Consider the following 18,775-nt stretch of genomic DNA (forward strand, 5'->3'; position numbering starts at 1 on the left):
AGTCACCTTTTTTTGATCTTGCAGGGTTGTCATAGATCTCGATCGACAATAACAATAACAAGTTGATTGTAGATTCTAAAATCTACAGTTGGGTGATTGCTAAGCGGGAAGTTATGAGTTCAAATTTCATGATTGTTTCCATTATCGTAATTTGTTAGAAAGTCGAATTCCTCTATACTGTTATAGCGTTTTGTTCATTTATGCACGGAATAATAGGAATATACAGCTAGACCTGGTCATATGGGCCAAGGAACCAGAAACACCTGGTTGGCCCAGCTACACCACTTTTTTGGCAGGTTTGGGCCGCATGAGTATTTTGCCCCTCGGCTTGGGCTTGGCTTTCATTTACGGGTTTGGTCCGATGCTTCGGGTCTAGCCCGGGTTTGATCCAAAACTCCTCAACATCAGACAAGGTGATTGGTAGGTTTAACCCAATCCCCTAAATTTAGGCAGAGATGGAGAAAATCACGAGTAGATTCACGTTATTACCCTTAGTAAATGCTCACGTGAGAATCACGTGCATGTGAGACCAAAGAAGAATTGAAGCATTATCAGTCGCCTACCAGTCTCTCACAGTTGAGCCTCCCACAGCAGTCGGAGAGATCCCTGGATTGGTCTCTGGTAAGTCTCATCTTTGTCTACGCAAACCCTAACGAAATCTTCGCGTAATTCAAGTCCTCATTGTGTCTTCAATATTAGGGTTCCTTCTTCACAGTCCGAAATCTTAATCGGTTTTTGTGAATACAGTCACGATTGTTCATCAACTAAAGCCTACTGTGTGGGGATCGATTGTTGTTTAACGTTCTTGTATGATTTCTCTATTATTTAGATTTTTTTAGAAAAATGTGATAATTATGCAGAAATAGATTTTGATTTTTTTTTTCAAACACAACGAGTAGAATCAGAGAGAATCGCAGATAAATTTTCCTTATGTATCAACGCACCATATTTATTGCTATAAGAGTGAATGTAGTGTATGTGCGTGTATATAGCATAATCTTAATTAAATTGGTGAGAATAATCAGTGTCAATGTAGTGTGTTTTGTGTGTGAGCGTAATTTTGGCAAAATCAGTGATACTTGTTGCAGTCACATTCTAGGCTGGAAGTGAGATTAAGAAGATCTCCAAAGGATATTGGTAATTGTTAATGTGACTATATATGTAATATATCCATATTTGCAGTCTTAATTTTATATATGTATATGGTTGGTGTTATTGCCTTTTAACTTGATATTTCTTATCTTCCGCTGCGCTTGCGCTAGAAAAAACTTGTTTTGTGGAGGCCTTACACCTGGAGTGGATGGAACAGGTACTTGATTTGTGTAGATATGACTGAGTATTTTTCTATAAGAGTACTGCTGTGTTTAGCCCCTCATTGCATGTATTTAATCATAATTGTTGTCAATGAGTTGTGATGTTCAAAATGGCAGTATGAGAAAGTCGAGAAGATTGGTGAAGGAACTTATGGTGTGGTTTACAAGGCCCGTGATCGTGCAACAAATGAGACTATAGCCTTGAAAAAGATCCGCCTCGAGCAGGAGGATGAAGGCGTACCAAGCACCGCCATAAGAGAAATTTCCTTATTGAAGGAAATGCAGCACGGCAACATCGTTAGGTATATTTTCAGTCAGATGGCCTATGTTTGATTGAGCTTTTCAAGTTTTGGAACTGGATTCAGTACAATGGCTTTTGTGTTTGGTGCAATTTTTGTTCTGCTTCATTGGTCTTATCTACTTGATGGGTGGCTGATCTTTTACTATGTTTTTAAGCCCATAACGAGATGATTATCCTTTAACTGGCTGAGTATATGTTCTTTGGGGGCATTTTATAGAGTCAATGGAGTAGCTTTTTCTTGGCTCAAATGACTTTGAAGCTCATATTTATGCAGGAGGCTTAGGGAAATAAAAAATCTCTTGGCATGACGTTCTTGAAAAGTGTTTTTATGTAGGCAACATGGATTGATTCCTTAGAACAACAAATTTCTACTACCTTGGTAATCAGTTTGTTTATGAAATTATTTCATAAACTTCTGTTCAAAAAAAAAGAAGAAATTATTTCATAAACAGATTGAAATTGAAAATTGAAAATTTTGAAAGTTGCTCTGTTCCCATTTTCCATCCACCTTACTTTCTGGCTGTGATGTTTTTTGAATCTATGTAATGTTTTGTTACTTCTTGTCTTTGTTTCCATCTGATATTTCTAATTATAATTTTATGTATTAACAGTTTATTAGAAATTTTTCTGATGGATATTGAGGTGACAGGTTGCAGGATGTAGTACACAGTGAGAAACGTCTATACTTGGTTTTTGAGTACCTGGACTTGGATTTGAAGAAGCACATGGACTCGTGCCCAGAATTTTCGAAGGACCCCCGTGTGGTAAAAGTGAGTGATATGTTTCTCTTTTGAGGTCTTTGTATTCGTCCTTAGATACTACAATTATTTTTAATCATTCACTTCGGAGTCCACTCAGGTACTTTTCCAGCGATTAATTATACTTTTTTTGTTGATAGTGCAAGTGATTTAATAATTTGCTTCTGAAGTGTGTGTAGTTATTGTTATTTATGAGAATAGTAATTCCATGTATTGTGAAGGCTCATGTTGCTACCACCACATGTAATATTTGTGTAATTACCCCTTTAGCTTGTTGGACAGAAATGCAATGTGTCGAAGTTGCACCTAGAATGACACTCATGTTCTTTGTTATCGTCTTTATAACCCTATGAGTATGCACAATTGTTTGATCAGTTGTTCACATAGTTTTTATTAATTTTGATGACTGATATCAAAGTTGAGCAGAATTTAAATACTTATTTTCTTATGCAGACATTTCTTTATCAAATTCTCCGTGGCATTGCTTATTGTCATTCTCATCGAGTTCTCCATCGAGATCTGAAGCCGCAGAATTTGTTGATAGATCGTCGTACCAATGCACTAAAACTTGCAGATTTTGGACTGGCTAGAGCCTTTGGTATACCTGTTAGAACATTTACTCATGAGGTAACACTTTATCTCGATGTTAACTTTTCTTTTTTGAGTATTTGTGCTCTATGGTTTACTAATTTATATGATGCTAAAGTGTTGAATGCAATTTATTCCGCCTTTTGTTTCAAATTTCTCAACAGAAAATCATATCTAATATACTGAGTGCCCCTGTGGTATTTAATATTTAATTTGAGTATTACACGATTTTCTTCTTTTTTTTAAACGAAATTAGAGACATGAAATGGCCATAAAATAAAATAAAATAAAAACAGAAAATAAATGATGACATGGAAAATACCCCATTTTCCCCAAATTTTCTTCTCCCTGTCTACTTTCATCTAATATCGAAGAATCCTGTAAGTTTGCATCCTTAATCTCAAATCTAAATTCAAGCCTTTTTGGATCTTATATTTTTCTTCTGGGGCTTCAAATCTCGTTGCTTTCCTTTCATACAAGAATTTGGCCCTTCTCTGGACCTAGGCATCTGTCTTGTTGCTTCTATTTCTTTTACCTTCGTCTTTACCTTGAAGTTATGGGTATTTTGGGCTGTATTAGGTTGGATTTGGGGTGTGGTAGATGGTCTTGGACGTTGCATTGGTGGTGGTGGTGTTGGGCGTGGTGTCAGTGGTGGTAGAGGTTACGAGTATTGTGGCTGGATCAATGGCTGTGGCAGATGATGATATGAGAATGGAGATGGCAAATGCAAGTAAAAGTTGTACCAGATCTATACAATCACTAGTTATTGAAAAAATAATAAAATAGATTTTTCTTTTTTATCCACATCACACATTATCTATGTAAAAATTAATTAATTAATATTTTTCTCAATTAATATTTTTTTTCATTTTGTCATGTCATATCATTAATTTATTTTATTTTTTTTATCCAAGTAGTATTTAAAAAAATATTAAATGCCATTTGAACACTTTGGCTCCTAGATGGTACCATGTTTCAGTGACCAAAATGATAGTTTACTGTTTTACACTTCTAAGTTTATTTCTGCTGCCACATCCAACAATGAAAAAAATTTTGAAATACAAAAATAGTGGTGGCTCTGTTCCTATTAGGCACATAATTAAAACAGAAAAAGGTAACTGTTAGAGTACCGTTTCGTGGTAAACATAAGATATATGAGTTTATGCTCTTTGGTGAGTATGGTATTAAATATATTATGTTGGCTTTGTCTTGCTGTGAGTGATATAACATCACTGGATAAATCCCAATTTTTGGTATAAATAATTCGGGGGCAGTTGCAATCAGCCGATGCTTGTTGTTTCTGGTAAATTAGAGTCTTATGTTTTTGTCCATGGACCATTGTGTTTCTGGTTTCAATAACGAATGGTTCTCCTTAGGTGGTGACCTTATGGTACAGAGCCCCAGAAATACTGCTAGGGTCTCGTCATTACTCCACCCCTATAGACGTTTGGTCCGTGGGATGTATATTTGCTGAGATGGTGAACCAGCGGCCATTGTTTCCTGGGGACTCTGAGATTGACGAGCTATTCAAGATTTTCAGGTTTTATAACTTCCAATCGCTGTTTTTACTTGTTTTACTCGTATACAGATATTGAATTTCTCTATTCAGAGAGTGGGAAATTATCCTTCAAATGAGTATTGGTTTTCTGAAATCCCTTTCTAGGCTGTTTGGACATAAAAATTCACAGCATGTATAAGGTTCCCCTCCTCACATTTGTTATGGTGGTGGTTTTCAACGAACTGTATGATATGTCCTGTCCATTCCACCCCTTGATTAGACACGCTGAAATAATTGTAAATACAGCGGCTGAAAGTTTTTGGCAAACACTCATGCCGTACAATTTCCTTTTCAACCTAAAAATCTGTGGTTTAGAAACTCAGTTCTTCTGCCACACTATATGAGACTATGACTGCTTCTCGAAATTGCTATCATAAGTCCAAAAGCATTTTGTGTTTTGTTTTGAGAAATGATTCATCTGAAATGTTTTATCGTCTGGTTTATTGCTTTGACGACTGACGTAACAAAAAGACCTGGCAATGTCTAATTTTTTCCATTTATATCCATCAATATACTTTTAGTTTCTTAATGTGTAGATACACCATTTATTTTTAGATTGACAGAACGCAGGGCTTTATAGTTTTTCCATGGCATCTCCACTACTGGGTCAGCTTTGTATGTTTATGAAATCTCATTCTTACTAAGTTCTTTTTGAGATGTTAGTTTATGGTGCTATCAGTGTGTGTGGGAACTGCATAGGGAACATGACAAATATCAATTTGTTATTATTAAGGAATTATGTCTATGAAGATCTTGGGGAAAAACACTATTCTTCAAAACTCAAAAGACATGCCTTGTATTTTTTCTTATTATCCACTTGCTGTTTTATGAAGAGTCTTGGGTACTCCAAATGAGGATACATGGCCTGGAGTGACATCCTTGCCTGATTTTAAAACTGCTTTCCCTAAGTGGCCTCCAAAGGTAATTCAAGGACTTTTGTTGCTAACAAATAATATTTTCTGTTGCCACTCTTAAGAAATTCAAATTTGTATGCTTCACTTGTAGGATTTGGCAGCTATTGTTCCAGACCTCGATTCAGCTGGAATTGATCTTCTTTCGGTCAGTTGTTTCTATCACACTTGATATGTGCAAAACCTCATTTGTTTGCATTTGTTGATACAACGATGTTAAAAGCCTCTGTAATAAGAAACAATACATATATCTCAACCCCTAGTCCTTCTACCTATGTTAATTACTTGATGACTGGAAACTGTGCTTTTTTTTTTGCCGAGTAAAATTTATATTTATAATTAGCAAATAATGCTATTACAAAATTAAAGAAAATCATCTACTTACATAAGTGCATCTGGAAGCTAGAGGATTTTTCTCATTTTTCTTCCTCGTATTTGCTGAATGCTGATAGCATGCTCCCTCTCCCTCTCCCTCTCCCTCTCCCTCCCTCTCTCACTCTCTCTCTCTCTACATGGCTGCTTCTTTTTTTCCCTTTTGTCTGGATTCAACGCGTTTCATTCTCAGCTAATCTCACATTTGTCGTTTGCATTTCAGAAAATGCTCTTCTTGGATCCTAGCAAAAGAATTGCAGCCAGGGCTGCTCTGGAGCATGAATATTTCAAGGATATTGGTTTTGTACCTTAAATTCCCATTTTTTTCCCACCTTCCTCCCTTGGGAAAATGTCTATATTTAATGTGTAGCATTTTGTGGGTTTTGGTTTTGCTTGAGAAAATGCTCCATTTGTTTTTCAAAATATTTGAAATTGAATCCTCCTGAGTGGTTTGATTGATTGGTGTGACAAAATTCATTGTCCTTTGTAGCTATCTTGCTTTGGAGTGTTTTGAATATACACCATAGTTACAATGAACTGGCTTTGTATTGGTCATGTTGAAGTGTTTTTTGGCATCGATTGTTATAAGTCTTGGTTATTATTGCATTATCGATCATTGGTTTATTTCCTTTTCTTTTCTTTTTTAATATCCGAGGGACAGCAATGCCATATCCAAACCTCAGGTCACCAACCCACTCTGACAATGGACTTGACTGAGCTTACCTATGGTTGTCGAAGTAGTCCTGTGAGAATATACCTTGAGGGAGCACTTAGTGGGAATAGAACATGTGACCTCTATCTTTGATAGAGTTACACACCTTGTCTCAACCATTCAAGCTACACCTCTTTGGTTATTTGCTCTTTGATAGAGTTACACACCTTGTCTCAACCATTCAAGCTACACCTCTTTGGTTATTTGCTCGTATTGTTTGACAAGAAACAAAAGAAGGTCTAGTATAACAGGCATTGTAATCAAACTAATTGATTCACAATTTTGTAGTGAAGGTAATTTATTGTGGATTACAAAATGATATGACAAAAATGCATGAAAGGGAGAGGAAGCGAGTGAACAAATCATAAAATCTATAAATTATAAATGTGAAATATTTATCGAAATTATGTGTTTTTCAAAAAGATATTATAGGTATTTAATTACGAGATGTTATATACATCGCAAAATATGATATCGTTTTATTCTAAATCTATATAACATTTGAATAGCCATTGATAATAAAAATACATATAGAACCCACTTAACATCGAATATTTCACATTGATGGGGATAAAATAGGAGTTGTCATATTTTGGGGATATCAAACATTATTCTTAAAAATAAGTGAGAATTCATAATCCTTCGGAATGATTCTTTTTTTGGGAGAAAAAGAGAATTCCTCCTTTGAGAGAAATCTAACTTTCTTTAAAATTCTAAATTCTAAAAACTTTACCAATCAAATATAAGAATCATCAATAAAAAGAAAAACTCTTATTACTGGAAAGTATCGATAAAAGGAAAACTCTTATTATAAAAAAATTAGATTCCACGATTTTAAAAATTTCACCAATCAAATATAAAAATTATTGGCAAAAAGAAAAATCTCTTGGGAAATTAAATTGAGCAAACCAAAAAGGCCAAAAATAATAGAAAAAAAATTAAAATGGGACCCACCAGATCTTCACACATTCCAACGACCAATGAAGCGAATAAGGGCGGTGGATAGGGCATGTATGTATCCACGTGTCTTTCCCCCTTCCCCTGCTCACCTCTACAGTCTACACTCCTACAGGTATAGTATAAGGGCGGTCGATATAAGTAAGTTATAAATTCAAGGGCAGCGGGCAGCGGGCAGAAGCAAACGCCATTGGAGAATGAATCAATGATAGCTCGAGGAAGACTTCCAAAATTATCAGGGGGACAGAGCAAATACAGAGGGTCTGTGTCAATCTCGAATCCGCCTGCTTCCCTCTCGACAACCCATAGAAGATTCATCAAAGTTTATATGATTCAAATCTTTGTGAAGGGGTTGGCAGGCAGGTTTTATAGCTCCTGGAATTCTACGTACAAATTTGGATAACCTTTTCTGTAAATAATTATTATTATATCAAAGAAGAAGAAGAAAAGCTGTGATCTTTTCCGTTTACGGTGGAAATTTGTGATTCTTTGCTTGATGGGTTATCTTGTTGATTCACAAAAGAAGGGTGGTGGTTCCCCATGGAGTGCTTGTTTGAGGAGCTTGGTGAGGAGGAAACAGGTTGATTCTGTTCATGCTAGGGCTGGGGTTGGTCACCAATTGGCCAGGGAGTTGTCTGTTCTTCACCTAATTGCTATTGGTACTATTCTTCACCTAACGGCTTTTAAATTTTCGGCCAATATATGCTTGTGGGTTGGAGTTATCATCCAAAATTTGATGGAAAGTTTGCGTATTTGATGATGGGGTACTGGTGTAGCTAGATTTTTCTTCTTATTTTCTTCTGTGGTTAGTATTGGTATATGATTATTGATATATTGTGTATGATTAATATGTTTGTATTCTGATAGTATGACTCAAACGTATGCTCATATAAAGCCTAATGTAATTATATGCTCATATATAGTTTCATTTGTTTCAATCAGTATAATGCTATGCAATTTATAGAGTTGTTTGTGATTTGGCAGTAGCCATGAAACTTTTAATTTCTTAGCTCTGTTCTGCTCTGTATATGTGGTGGAAAGTTAAGAAATTTTGTATGCTCTTGTCAAAATTGTATATTTCATCATAAAAGATCAAGGAAGAGTGTTAAGGAGATGGCAGACTTTTCTTGGTTTTAACCTTTTTATTTTGTTATTTGTTGCATTTTGCCTTCACATTCTTATATGCTACCACTATTGAGTTCTTACTTCTTTAATCAGGCGTTGGCTCTACAATTGGGGCTGGAGTTTATATTCTTGTTGGAACAGTTGCTAGAGAGCATTCTGGACCAGCTCTTGCCATTTCTTTTCTAATAGCTGGAATCGCTGCTGCGCTTTCGGCCTTTTGTTATGCTGAACTCGCAAGCCGTTGCCCATCTGCCGGGAGTGCGTATCACTATTCCTACATTTGTGTTGGAGAGGGGTATTATTCTTACTACTCAAGTTTGGTTGTTTGTTGCTAATCCTCGTGGTAGTATTTGAGAGTTATTTTCTCGCCTATAAATACTGAAGCAAATTTAATATGCAGTGTTGCTTGGCTGATTGGTTGGGCTCTTATATTGGAATATACAATTGGTGGTTCTGCAGTTGCTCGTGGCATATCTCCAAATCTGGTTCAGTGAATTTTTCCCTTGACTTGTTATTTTTGTTTGCATGTTCTTGTTCATTATTATTTTTCAAAGATAGACTGAAATTTAGAAAACATTAGGTTTCCGGTAAGCTGTAATGGATTCACCTTGTAGTTTTTCAGTGTGTTATCATCTTAGTGACAAATGGCATCTGATTTGTTATCTGGATTCCATTGCCTGTTATGAAGTGCCATCTGTATTCTTTTCATCTGACTTACAAAAGTTACGTACGTATTTACATGCACATGAAGTGCACTCCATTGACTACAAATTTTCAATATAAGGCAGGTTGTTTGACCTCTTGAGCAGTTTCATAACCAAAATCTTTTCTCCTGAAGAGTTTTTTCATGTGCATCAAAAGGTGCAGAAAGCTTGAATATAGTGCAGTGCTTATTTTTTCACAAGTACATGGTATAGCATATGGTTTTGGTCTTCATAATGGGATTGCATCGTGGTTGTAGGAATAGTTTTGTTCTTTACTTTACTTCAGGTTCCATCGTGTTCATACATTTTTCGATCTTATTTGTTTTATTCTATGTAACCTAGGCATTTCTGTTTGGAGGTGAAGATAGTTTGCCCGCTTTTCTCGCTCGTCAACATATTCCTGGGTTTGATATTGTGGTTGATCCATGTGCTGCAATTCTAGTTTTTGTTGTCACTGGACTCCTCTGTGTGGGAATTAAGGAGGTATTCTGTCTTTTTCTTTTCTTCACTTCTTCCTTCTATTTAATTATTTTTCCACTTTTTGTAGCCAGGCTTTGGTTAAGTTCATTTTGTTTCTCCTATTAAACATGAAGATGGCTTGTGCAGAGCACATTTGCACAAGGAGTTGTCACCACATTAAATGTGTGTGCTATGATTTTCGTTATAATAGCTGGTGGCTATCTTGGGTTCAAGACTGGGTGGGCTGGATATGAACTCCCTACTGGGTAAATGGAATCTCATGCTGTATCCTCTAATACATGGTCATTTTGTTGAACTAAACTGTATCTCTGATGTAATGTCATTAAATTGGTAGGTACTTTCCCTTTGGAGTAGATGGGATGCTTGCTGGGTCTGCGACAGTTTTCTTTGCATACATTGGTTTCGATTCTGTTGCCAGCACTGCTGAGGAGGTAAATATGTTTCCTTTCCCGAGTATGTCTGATTGTCTGTAAGTCCTATCTATACTGTAGTTCAAAGACACTTACCTTAGCCATTTTCATTCCGCCATTATAGTTTTGATGAAGTTACGTGTTCTAATTTATTATTCTGGCAGGTGAAGAATCCTCAAAAGGATTTGCCACTGGGTATAGGACTTTCACTGTCTATTTGTTGTACATTATACATGTTGGTCTCCATTGTCATTGTCGGTTTGGTCCCATATTATTCAATGGATCCTGACACACCCATATCCTCTGCATTTGCACACCACGGGATGCAATGGGCAGCGTAAGCAAATCATTACTTTGCTCAATCTTTGTAAAACATTCAGCTTCCTCTGCCCCCCATTTTTTGGTATTTTTTACCAATTGAAATCTTTTTATCCGAGCATTGGATACAGTCTTAAAAGTGTTTCTTCCAGGTATATAATTACTGCAGGAGCTGTTACTGCCCTCTGCTCTACTTTAATGGGTTCAATTCTTCCTCAGGTAATTCAATACAGTCCTAAAAGTGTTTTTTGTTTTTTTATTTATATTTACAGCATGTTTATTTTGATTTACTTACCGGGAGTAGGCTTGGATCTACCCCTGTGATATGGTCAGTGCAAGCTCATTTTTTCTATTTTTAGAAAAGAAATTGGAGCATGTTTGTTTTGTATTTCCAACTGCTTTGAATTCTTGGGAAATAGTTAATAAAATGATTTGGGCGAGTAAGAATTTTATACTCTTATGTATCGCACCATGAAGTGATAAACTTCCGTCTTCTCTTTTTCCCGAGTGCTATAGATTCTATGTTTAAGATGTTTCTTTCCTACCTAAGTGACGCAATGTGTTGAAACTTCATTATCCAAATTCTGTGAGATTCCTTTGATCTAATTGTTCATGTCTATATCTGGAATGAATTATTAACCTGGGTTACAACTTTGAAAAGGGTGATCTGGAACAACTGAATCATGGTTACCACATGAGAGGAGCTTGGGTAAAATTCCATTCGAAGTGTGATTTAATTTGTTGAAAATTGTTTCAGGTTTATCACTTATGTAATTCGAGTTGCTTAAATAAAACCATTGTGTATGAGAACATTTGCCACTACGTGGTAGCAGATGAAAAAATCTGTAGTTGGCATATAGTTAATTTTTACTGGGTATACTTCTTTTCTCTTTTATAATAATGTTTCTCTTAAGATCCATTGCTCAGCATTAGCCATTAGGGATCTACCAATGTACTCCTGGTCTCTGATCCAATTTTTATTAGTTGTTTTACCTTTGAAGAGATATTTTACATTCAAATGGTGGAATTCTCATGTTCCTCACCTCCATGCGTTTCTCAGCCTAGAATCCTGATGGCAATGGCTCGAGATGGATTACTTCCCTCGTTCTTTTCAGATGTCAATAAACACACACAAGTTCCAGTCAAGGGCACACTGGTGACGGGTTTTGTTGCTGCGGTCTTGGCATTTTTTATGGATGTTTCACAGTTGGCAGGGATGGTATGTGGTAAATTTTTAGGATCAAGATCTATTGACATCTTTGTTGGTTGGATTCCCCACCTTGATGTTAATCTAAACTCGGATGTGAATATGCTGTGTTTTGGTTAACCAGCCTTGGTGCATTGGTTTGAGCCCAACATAAATGTCAAGTCTAATCAAGTTAATAATTTTTGTAATCATGTCATGGACATAGACCGCACTAATTTGTGCGCATATGCATATTTCAATTTTCAATATCATATCTAGTTGTGGCTGTTTAGGAACATAAACTTCGATGGAAATCCAAATTTAACGGCCTTTACTCTTAGATAAGAACATCTTCTAGCTTGTGACCTCGCATGGGTCCCTTTGTTAAAATGAAATTTGTTTTACTTTTTTTCTTAAATAGACCAGCAGATCTGCTTTTATGGTTTCTGGAATAATCTCTGATTATGTGTAGAATGATACTGAATTCATTTTAATTACTTTTTTATTTTGGCAGGTCAGTGTGGGTACACTCCTTGCATTTACTATGGTAGCGATTTCTGTATTAATACTCAGATATGTTCCTCCAGATGAGGTGCCACTTCCATCCTCGTTGCAGGAGTCAATTGATTCGGTGTCATTGCGATACAGTAAAAGTTCTCAGGAAATTAATGTGGGAAAACCTGTAGTTTATGTTGGGACTTCCAAGGACAGTACCCTACCTTTACTAGGCAGAAAGGAATCGGCAATTGACCATCCCGTCTCTGAGAAACAAGAAGCTCAAGGTAGATTTAATTTCTTTATGTGCTTTTACCGTTATTGTTATGTTAGTGTGGTGCACACATATGTGGTCATCTGTGAAAGGTTAGAGGTTCCGCTAAATTTATCTACATCATTGAGAACCTGTGTTGTAATATGTCCCATTTTGTTGGAATTGCCAGTACTTCATATGCATGCACCTACAAACAACATTTATCAAAATAAACACTAAGCTTTAATTTCTTTAAGAAAGCGCAAATGCACATCCTGTGTATTGGTAACTGGTAAGTGAGAATGAAAAGCAAAAAGAAATTCAGGAGGGCAATTGCCCCTCGCTCATACTGGCTGGAGACACCAATCTTTGCTCTTCTTCACTTAGTTCTGAGTAGGTTCAGGTACTTTCACCTATCGATTTGTCATATACTCATAGTAATAACTTATAAGTACACAACTATTAACAAACCTAACCTACCTATATAATTTGGGCTCTGCTTAAATATGTGTTTCATTCCTTTTTGTTGCTTCCTCCAGGCATCCTAAATGAAGAGAAGAGGCGAAAAATTGCTGGTTGGACTATAATGTTAACTTGTATAGGGGTGTTTCTCCTTACCTACTCGGCTTCAAGTTTGGGCCTTCCAGGGTGAGTGGAGTGCAAGTCCTTAACTTTGCTCCAATGACTGCATTTCTGGTTAGATTTTTTTCCCCTAATGTTACTGGTCAAGATAAGCAAAATGCTGGAAACTGTAATGTAGTATCAGTAACTTATTTAATGAAAATACACTTAAATGAATCTATACTGATTGTTTGCTATGCCGAAGAGGGACCTAATATCATGTTTATATAATGCACATTTTGCTTAGATAGAAGACCCGCGATGTTTCATGTTCCATAGTCTTATTATATAGTATTTGGAGCACCCCATTTCTGATAGGGCCTATATTGGAGAATTTTCTCGGTAATATGATTTTTTAGATTGTCTTATATACGCATTAAATTGAAGATTTTTCTCTCTAGATAGGAATGAGTGCTGAACATATATGGGCTCTACATGATTAGTGGGGACTGGGGTGTAGCTTTAGACAGGAGGAAATGGTGAAAGAAATTTCTTTTCGTGGATTTCGACTGCTTTCTCTAATGGATTTATGTAGCCAATCCCAAACTATTTGGAGGCTTTGTTGATGATAATGATGATGATATATACACAAAAGTATTTCCTTTCTTCTGTCTTGAATTGTAAATAATATAATTATGTTATTTAGATGTATCTTATTATAGTTTCAAACTCTGCAAGTTTTTTAAGACTTTTATCAATGTAGTAGTCTATTGTATTAATTTTTAATAATAAACTTAATACACTTCTTTTAATTTCTCCCAGTTTTCGATAGATAGGTTTACATGTAAGATAAATGGATGCCATATAACAAAATTTTAAGTACTGGTAAATTGCTTATAATTAACTCTGTCTCCTCTGTAGCTCTGTATATAAAGGGGTACTCTAAGTAAAGATTGCAATAGTTTGGTGTAGCTATCGACATTTAGTGACATTATTTTTTGTTTTGTTTCAAGAAGTTTGGTGTACAATTTTGGTTCTTACATATTTTTCTTTACCTCCTCCCGTGCCTTTTCTTTCCTTCACCAGGCTTCTTCGTTTCACATTGTGTGGAGTCGGTGCTGCTCTTCTTCTCTCTGGATTGATTGTTCTCACCGTTGTAGATCAAGATGATGCAAGGCATAGCTTTGGTCATTCAGGAGGTTTGGATTTTACATTGTTGCGTTTCGAATTGATTGCATTGGCTTGACTAAGGGATCCAATTCAGACTTATTTAGTCAGTGAATAAAATTCTCTCTTTCCAGGTTTCATCTGCCCTTTTGTTCCACTTCTACCTATTGCTTGCATCCTGATCAATGTCTACCTACTAATTAATCTTGGGTGAGTATCCAGTTGGCCAATCTGCTCTGCATATATATGCATCGAAACTCAGTCTTCACTACATTCTTAGTTATGATTCACCCCGTATAATATGCTCTCTTCTTCTCGACTTTCAGAGCTGCGACCTGGACCCGAGTTTCCGTATGGCTAGTAATGGGGGTACTAGTTTATGCATTTTACGGCCGAACGCACAGCTCACTGCTGGATGCAGTTTATGTGACTGCAGCACAGGCTGATGAAATTTACCGCAACTCTGGAGGCTCCTTAGCCTAGTTGAACACACAAAACTCTTCAGCCGTTGCCTTAGGGTGCTGAATTATCTGCCATCAGAAAAAGAATCCTCTGTTGTTGTATGATTGTGATCCTCCTTTCCCTTTATGAATCTCCTCATCAGTTATGTCTTGATGTATTATAATTTTTCATCATCGTGTTGTATTTTTAGGGTATTATGTTAAGTTAGTGTAAAATCGCGCTTCGAAATGTAAATAGTTCATGAATTGCAAGACATGGTTGTTCTCCCATTGCACTGTAAATAAAATGTTTCAATGGCTATAATGCCATAAACTGCAGACTTCTCTGTTTTTTGCAGCCTCTGTTGTTTCTAATGCAGATTTGTTACTTATATAGACCAAGATTTGTTCAGAAATTCCCTAAACATTCATACATTATCTGGATTTATTTTGAATTTAATTTATACTGAGTTTTATTGCACACAATTTCGTACAGTTAGAACAAACATTAGCGATGACAATTATTACTTACCTGCCTCAATGTCATCCCGACCCATTTTTCCTTATCTGATTTTGGGTCGGGGTGGAGAAGCGGTAAAGAAACGCAACCCGCATGAGGGGGGCCCGGGATCCGCATCCGATCCGCTCCATTGTCATCCCTCATTTACTTCCAGTTTTGTAGGCATGGTAACAACCAACAAGGATTGTAAAGATGGGCCTGCACAGAAATACAAGGCCCAAATATCGTTTAGCCCCGTAAATAATGTGCACTTTGGAGCTCCGCTTTAATGCGTGGGTGGGTAATCCGACAGATTAACCCGAGTCTGACACCACAGTCTGCTTGCTGGTTTGAAGATTCAGTCGCAAACCCCTTCCGGTTAGTAAGAGCTGATACGTTCTATACGAGTAGGGTTTTCTGCTTCGTCTTCTTCGCTCAGCGATCACCCATTTGGCGTTCAATCACCGTTCGAAAATGAGGTATTTTCACGCACTCGTACTCTCTGTGCATTACGTTGCATGATTTTCATTTCCATTTTGTGTGACTTCGCTTGTTTTTATGTCTGAATCGAAATTAGTCTACATTAGAGCATGTTTTGATCAGGAACCTTACATTATTCATTTTTTGGCTTGTAATTTTTGGGATTTTCTCTACTTTCACATCTGCTTGTTTGTCAAATAGAGAAATAATATTGATTAACGTTTGGTTATTGGTTTTCTAATGATTTTTTAGTTTATTACCCCCCATATATATTTTCAGTGTTATGCCTCTGTGATGGAATTTTTCGGTTAGTGTTGTGATTAGCATTTTGATGAGTTAATGTTGGGTTAGAGTTATAATGAGAATTGTTCTTTGTTTAGCCGCCATCCTGAAGTTCTTTGGGCTCAGCGCTCTGACAAGGTTTACCTGACTGTTGCTCTACCGGATGCAAAAGATGTATCAGTTAAATGTGATCCTCAGGGTTTGTTTAGTTTCTCTGCTGTGGGGGTACAGGGCGAATCCTTTCACTTCAGTTTGGAACTTTATGGAAAAGTCAAACCTGAGGTGAGCTCTTGACTTAATGTCTATCAGAATTACTCACTTACTCATTTAATGCAATAGTAAATTACATATATGTTGTTTCCGACACTTGATGCAATATTATTGTTCTTGTAAATTTGTTACATATATTAATTTGTCAATTGAGATAGTTTAAGACATGATACTGACTCAAAGTAGCTTTGAGAGCCTATGTTATACTATGTTCTGCTTTTTTGCACTCTTAGCTTAACTAACTGTTGTTTCAATGAATAACGATCACATTATCATGCTCTCTGAAGTGCGCTGCGCTGTGGTTCTTACTGTTTCTTGGTTACCTTTTATGCAAACCAAATTTTGAAACAGTAATCAGTTTCATGATTGACCATTCTCATCTATGTTTACATAATATGTACAGGCAAAATAGGTTGAAGAAAGTTAACCCATTCCCTTAGCAAATGTAGATATTATGGCTCAGTGCTGTTAAATCTTTTCATTGTTTATGGGTCAGCATGATTGAAGGGAAAGAATGGTAAAGAAGAGTGTTTATTAAATCTGCCCATTATGCACTGTTGCTTATCGCCAACAGTATCTCCACTGCTCAAGCACGTTTACTGCCCGGCATGACTTAGGCTAAGTGATTTCTCACACTCTTTTTAGCACGATTATGCAAATTACATGATTTTGGTGAGTGAGTCATGATATTTTTTTCAAAGCCTGACTATACCGAATTGTTTTAGGCTACTATATGGTTAACCATAATATACTGTTCAATGAATATCACTTTGCTGTTTTTCTGTATTGATTTTATCTTGCCTTTTGCCATTCCTTCTTGTTTGTTCGTTAGTGTGATTTTAACTTTGTATTGCTAAGGACTCTTGATTTGGTTTATACGTGTTAATGTCATTAATACATTAATTGATCTTCTACCTTGCATGACTGAAAATGGGTGGCACCACCTTGGTGCCTAACTGCCTATATTAATGCAAATTTTTTGCCCTGATAAAATGCACATACATTTAATGTTTTTAGGCTACACATCTTTGTATCATAATCTGAGTTGTCTCTCACTCTCTCCATGGATGGTGCAGGGTTGTAAGACTAATGTTGGGTTAAGGAACATAATATGCTCAATCCAGAAAGAAGAGAAGGGTTGGTGGAAAAGACTGCTCAAGACAGAAGAGAAACCGGCACCTTATATCAAGGTTGACTGGAACAAATGGTGCGATGAAGATGATGAAGAGTCCAATTGTAAGTTCTGTCCAAACTTGCACACTGGTTACTTGATTCGATTTTACTTGTTAAAATCGTTGAAAATCGTACGATTTTGAACTATTTTACTGATTTTAGAAATGTGTGAAATAGCTGGGTTATTTATTAGTTTAAGCTCTTCCCTCTGCAGCCTTATCAGTAACATGATATTGAGCTAGTTTTACTATTGTGCATGTTTGGATGTTGGAAGATGGTTTTGTATGATATATTATATTTTTTATTGCATTATATTATTGTTGTAACATGTCCTTGTATTGAGAATTATTCTTATTTTTACATAGTATGTAAAATCTTACGATTTTACGATCGCGAATTTACACCCCTTCTCCGATTCCAATCCGATTTTACTATTTCACTACCATGCATCTGACGCAGGACTTCCATCTATGGGAGATGCAATCTTTATATTATCTGTGCATGGTACTTGAGTTTACTTCCTGACTTCCTGTTGTGTCACACTGGATATGATATTTGCTGGTTTCCCTTGCAGCTGACTGGGCCGCTGATGGAGATGCTGCTGAGGTAACTTGTTTTCTCTTTCGTTGATGATACATAGAGTTCCAGAGTTTTGTCTTTAATATTGGAAGTCTATATTTTCACAGGACATCAATCAGGAGGAGGGAAGCAGTGATGACGAAGGAATGCTTTGTGAGTCGGAACTTATTTACGTTTAGATAACAGTTACTTTGAAAACCATCTAATCTAAAATGCGCACACAATGATATCTGCACTCTTTACTTCGCCACGCTATACCAACTGCCAGTATGCTGCTGTGATCTTCTTTTTTTCCTGCTTTTGTTACTGAAGTTGAAGTGTGTTACTTCTTGTCATGGTTGTATGCTTCAACCCTTTTGTTCCCCTTAATTTCCTTCTTGATATGCCCATGCTGTCGCGTGACTTTTGTTTTGTACCATTGCAGATCTTCCTGATTTGGAAAAGGCAAGAGGAAAGTAGTGACTATTACTTACAAATGGTAACGCAGATATAAATCCTAGATAGGTGAGAGACAAGGTTTCACTAGGCACTGCTCGGCTGCAGTCTGTAAGTATTACAGTCCTTAAAAGTCTCGACTCTAATGGTTGTAAGCATGTACATCTTTCGTCTCGATTAGCTTTGCTGAAGATGTTTCTTAGTGTTTCCAGGCATTCATTTTGCTTGTTTACCACTATTATGATATTACATATTACAATCCGATTAGAGGATATCTCAATCGGGGAAGAAAACGGGGAAATCCCATATGATATTACATGTAATATTTCCAAAGGGGGTGTGTGTGAGACTAAGAGTGTGTTTGGATTGAAGGATTGAGGGAAGAGAAGGAAAAAGGAAGGAAGAGAAGGGAAGAGATTGGAAAGGAGAATACATTTCTCTCTTTCAT

At 36.5% G+C, this 18,775-nt stretch overlaps 3 protein-coding genes across 4 annotated transcripts; all 3 read left to right on the forward strand.

The window, feature by feature from the left end:
* The first annotated feature begins 494 nt into the window (after nt 1-494).
* Nucleotides 495-6,389, forward strand: LOC119992497 (cell division control protein 2 homolog A). 2 transcript variants are annotated; one of them, XM_038839225.1, is made up of 9 exons: nt 509-621; nt 1,263-1,309; nt 1,431-1,615; nt 2,264-2,384; nt 2,826-2,999; nt 4,337-4,500; nt 5,352-5,439; nt 5,524-5,577; nt 6,025-6,389. In XM_038839225.1, the coding sequence occupies exons 2-9, from the start codon at nt 1,301-1,303 to the stop codon at nt 6,112-6,114; spliced, it is 885 nt and encodes a 294-aa protein (XP_038695153.1). In that variant the 5' UTR covers nt 509-621; nt 1,263-1,300; the 3' UTR covers nt 6,115-6,389. The 2 variants fall into 2 exon arrangements, with proteins under 2 accessions (XP_038695154.1, XP_038695153.1); XM_038839226.1 differs by lacking the exon at nt 1,263-1,309 and having other exon boundaries at nt 495-621.
* Nucleotides 6,390-7,600: 1,211 nt separating this feature from the next.
* Nucleotides 7,601-15,005, forward strand: LOC119993720 (cationic amino acid transporter 2, vacuolar-like). The gene is made up of 14 exons (XM_038840940.1): nt 7,601-8,129; nt 8,689-8,890; nt 8,996-9,080; nt 9,642-9,782; nt 9,906-10,024; nt 10,114-10,210; nt 10,354-10,526; nt 10,660-10,726; nt 11,568-11,726; nt 12,208-12,475; nt 12,981-13,089; nt 14,089-14,201; nt 14,304-14,379; nt 14,496-15,005. Exons 1-14 carry the CDS (start codon nt 7,967-7,969, stop codon nt 14,650-14,652), a joined length of 1,929 nt encoding a protein of 642 aa, XP_038696868.1. The 5' UTR covers nt 7,601-7,966; the 3' UTR covers nt 14,653-15,005.
* Nucleotides 15,006-15,426: 421 nt separating this feature from the next.
* LOC119993587 (co-chaperone protein p23-2) lies at nt 15,427-18,638 on the forward strand. Its single transcript, XM_038840774.1, has 6 exons — nt 15,427-15,587; nt 15,969-16,152; nt 17,217-17,376; nt 17,888-17,919; nt 18,000-18,045; nt 18,317-18,638. Exons 1-6 carry the CDS (start codon nt 15,583-15,585, stop codon nt 18,349-18,351), a joined length of 462 nt encoding a protein of 153 aa, XP_038696702.1. The 5' UTR covers nt 15,427-15,582; the 3' UTR covers nt 18,352-18,638.
* The last annotated feature ends 137 nt before the right edge of the window (nt 18,639-18,775 follow it).

The sequence above is a fragment of the Tripterygium wilfordii genome, chromosome 23, assembly GCF_013401445.1.
Source record: "Tripterygium wilfordii isolate XIE 37 chromosome 23, ASM1340144v1, whole genome shotgun sequence".
Lineage (NCBI taxonomy): Eukaryota > Viridiplantae > Streptophyta > Magnoliopsida > Celastrales > Celastraceae > Tripterygium > Tripterygium wilfordii.